A 3,639-nucleotide genomic window follows, 5' to 3' on the forward strand; every position below is an offset into this window, starting at 1 on the left:
AGCAGGTTCGGAGCACAGGCTGTCTTCATAGCCTCGGCACCAGGGGCAGAGGAGTGACCATCACAGAAGGCACCTCAGATCCCAATATCCTTAGTCTATCTGGGCCAGCATTTAAGTTGAACAAACAATGGAACAGCGCAAGGCTCTGGTGCCTTGGGAAAAGGAACATACATCGCGGAGAGTGAGCGAAATTAGTGTATTGTCCAACTGTGGGACAATCTGGAATTTCAGATCATCTCACCACTGCTCCAACCTACCCTTGCTTCTCCATTAATTCTCCAGCCACACTGAACAATCTCCAAATACCCCTCAAGCTTTACCTGCCTACAAACACCCCCACACACTGCCAACTCCCCCATCTCAAGATGAAGAAGAGACCAAGAGAGGCATTAGAAGACCTGCGGAATCTGTACATTATCTCAAGAGTAGTGCAGGGGAGATTCACCAGGATGTTGCATATTGTCAGTTTAATGGAGAAACTGCTTAGACTGGTTTGCTCTTCTTGGATAAAAAGATGTGGGGGTGTGGACCTGCATAAGGTATACACATTCTTTGAGGAACAACAAATGGTGGCTACTAAAAATTGTATTTCAACGATGGAGATGTCCAAAATAAGAAGATTAAAGTAATGGGGAGGGGGGAAGGGCGTTAGAGAGAATCTGAAGAGGATTATTTTTTTCCACACAAAAGGTGGTCAAAATCTAAAGAGCTGGTGGAAGCAGATATTCTCAGGATATTAAGGCAGCACCTAAACAAGTAGCAGAGTCAGTATGGTGTAAAAGAATACAGAATTAATGGGGCTAGTGCAGGTAGGAACAATGTGTAGCAGGGACATAGTGAGCTGAAGGACCTGCTACTGAGTCATACAGCTCTATCAACCCTGATTCTGTTTGACAAAGTCCCTTTACTTCACCTCGTCCTCATTCTCTTCCAGTTTCACCGAACACCTGGTACTTCTTTCTCCCCTCCCCCCACATTCTTAGATTGGCCTCTCATCTTTTTATCCAGTCCTGATAAGGGTCTTGGAACAAAACGCTGACCGTTTACTCTTTTCTAAGATGCCAGCTGACCTACTGAGTCTCTCCTTCATTGTGTGTGCGTCCCTTATGGTGGCTAGTTTGGAATTGGGAGGTACTATCTACTGGCTTGGTGGAAGGAGACAGAGCGTGGGGCTGAAGGGCTTGAGTTACACTGAATGGCTGGATGGACTGGGACCTGGCGCATAGGAGGCTGAGGGATGACCATAGATAAAGATGGATCTTTATGCTGGGATGAGGGAGAGGGCTTGTGTTCAAGGTGAGAGGAGAAAGATTTAAATGGAACCTGAGGAGCAGTTTTCCCATATAAAGTGTGGTGAGTATATGAAAGCGTTGCCAGAGGTGAGTACTATTACCATGTTTACATGGACAGTAAGGAGGAGTATTAGCCAAACACATGCAAACGGAATTACCCAAATACTATATACAGTACTGTACATATCTGCTGGCATAGGCAAATTAAGTCGATGGCTTCTTTCCTATCTATAACTGAATTATATAGGTCGTTCATATGTAGTCTTACTATCACTCGATGGCCCTTTAGAAAGTACAGTGCAGCCAAGAACCCCTCAGGCGCATGGTGCGCGGACCTGTATAAACTTTGATATAACTTTGAAGTGAAGAGGGCGGAGTAACATACACTAGCGTCAAGTTCATGTTGGTTGCTAGAGACATGGGTGGCGGAAGTCACAACAGGCACAAGGTTCGGCAGTCGCTGAAAATCCCCGATAGGCAACACCTGCCCGAATGAGCTGTAATGCAAGGCTGTGTGCCGAGAAGCAGGCGTGGCTTTTCAAGTCCGTGAAATCCGGGACGCGACTTTCTGCCAAGCCATCCAGGAAATTAACGAGAACAGGATGGCGCTTACCGGCGCCGGCGGCTGCACTACCCCGCAGGTGAGTCAGGCTCGGCTGGGAAGAGCGAACGCCTTTTCTCCTTACCTGTTGTACTTCGTTATCGTAGGCAGATCGCTTTGCTTCACTACTGTAATCTAGAACCAGGAATTTGGAACACAACCTTGACTGAGAACGTGATACAGAAGTTACAGGAAAAATCCAGGACAATCTAGAAAAGCAAAAAAAAAACGCATATGTTTGACTGGTGTTTGATTTACTATTTGATAGATATAATAACGTTGTGTAAGGTTGACCATAAATTACAAAGTATTTGAAAAACAAAGTGCTGTAAACAGACTGCATGTGTGGAAGGAGAAACTGAGTTAATGTTAGTATTTTCCATGTAACCAGTTCCTGCTGCTTTCTGGTCATTCACATGTAGTCTCACAGTCACTCGATGGCTCTTTAGACAGAAAAGTACAGCCAATGGACCCCTTAGGCGCACGGTGCGCGGACCTACATAAACTTTGATATAAACCTTCAAGAAGCCTTAAACCGCTATACAACTGCTAGTGAAGCTACTCCTACAATGCTATTGGGTAGGGATGGCCAGGTTTAAACCAGCAGTGTTAAAGGAACAGCTTTGTATTTCCCAGTTAGGACAGGTTGTGATTTGGTGGAAATCTGCAGGTGATGGTGCCCTTCTCTTCCTTGGTGGTAGAAGCTGCACGTTTGGAGCAGCCTAGGTGAATAACTGGACTGCATTTTGTGGAGAGCACACACTCCAGCGGGAGCGTGCCGGTGGTGGAGGGAATGAGCAATTACAGCAGTGGCCAGGGAGCTGCTTTGTTGGGGATGATATTGAGCTTTATGAGAATCATTGACACTGCACTGATGAGGCAAAATGGAGAGTATTCCATCATGTTATTGACCTGCCTCCTGAACGTGGTAGGAAGGCTTTGTGGCATCATGAGTAGAGTCATTCACTGCAGGATACCTTGTCATCACCCTAATGCAGTATTTAAATGGCTGGTCACTTTGAGTGTCTCTTTCAGGCGTCCCCAACTTGACGTCCACAGATCCTCCACAGCATGAAAAGGTTTGGGAGCCTCTGGTTTAGTCAGTAGTAACTCTTGAGATGATGGTGTGAGACTAAGCAATAATAATGTGCTTGACTGAACTAGGGAATACGGTTGGACTGTCTCTAGTGGAAGATGATTATTGCTTGGCATTTAACCACTCATGCCTGTACATTGTTTAGATTTTACTGCATGCGGGCAAGGACTGTTTCATTCAATGAGGAGTTGCAAATAAAATCAAACATGATTCAAACCTATCTAAAAATTCTTGAATTTAACTGTGATGGAAAAAAGTCATTGATAAAGCAGCTGAATATAGTTAGAGCAAGGTCGCTGCCCTGACAATACAGCAATGATGTATGGAGCTGCCATGACTGATCCCCAACAACTATCTTCCTTTGTGGAGTCTGACTTCAGCATTTAATCTTTGATGTTTATTATTAGACTTCGTTGATATAACGCTTCATCAAGCACTTCCTTGTTGTTAATGGCCATCACTCTTGCCTCACCTTCAGAGTTCAGTTTTTTTTGTCCAAAGCTGTAATGAATTCTGGACTGAGAAGTGGATTGAGAAATATTTGCTGTAGCATCAGCTGCAGCTTGTAAATCAGATAAGATTATGGGATGTGCTGAAACTGGGATGTGAGAAGGAGGATTACATCTTAAATGCAAGTTCAAGTCAAGTTC

At 44.7% G+C, this 3,639-nt stretch overlaps 1 protein-coding gene across 2 annotated transcripts in view; it reads left to right on the forward strand.

Moving 5' to 3' along the window:
* The first annotated feature begins 1,724 nt into the window (after nucleotides 1-1,724).
* Nucleotides 1,725-3,639, forward strand: part of LOC140735980 (uncharacterized) — a 143,778-nt gene continuing 141,863 nt past the window's right edge. For both annotated transcript variants that reach the window (XM_073061620.1, XM_073061621.1), the window contains exon 1: nucleotides 1,725-1,933. In XM_073061620.1, the coding sequence (XP_072917721.1) occupies nucleotides 1,895-1,933 (39 nt within the window). In that variant the 5' untranslated portion in view covers nucleotides 1,725-1,894. The remainder of the gene's footprint in view (nucleotides 1,934-3,639) is intronic.

This window comes from Hemitrygon akajei, chromosome 11 (genome assembly GCF_048418815.1).
Source record: "Hemitrygon akajei chromosome 11, sHemAka1.3, whole genome shotgun sequence".
Lineage (NCBI taxonomy): Eukaryota > Metazoa > Chordata > Chondrichthyes > Myliobatiformes > Dasyatidae > Hemitrygon > Hemitrygon akajei.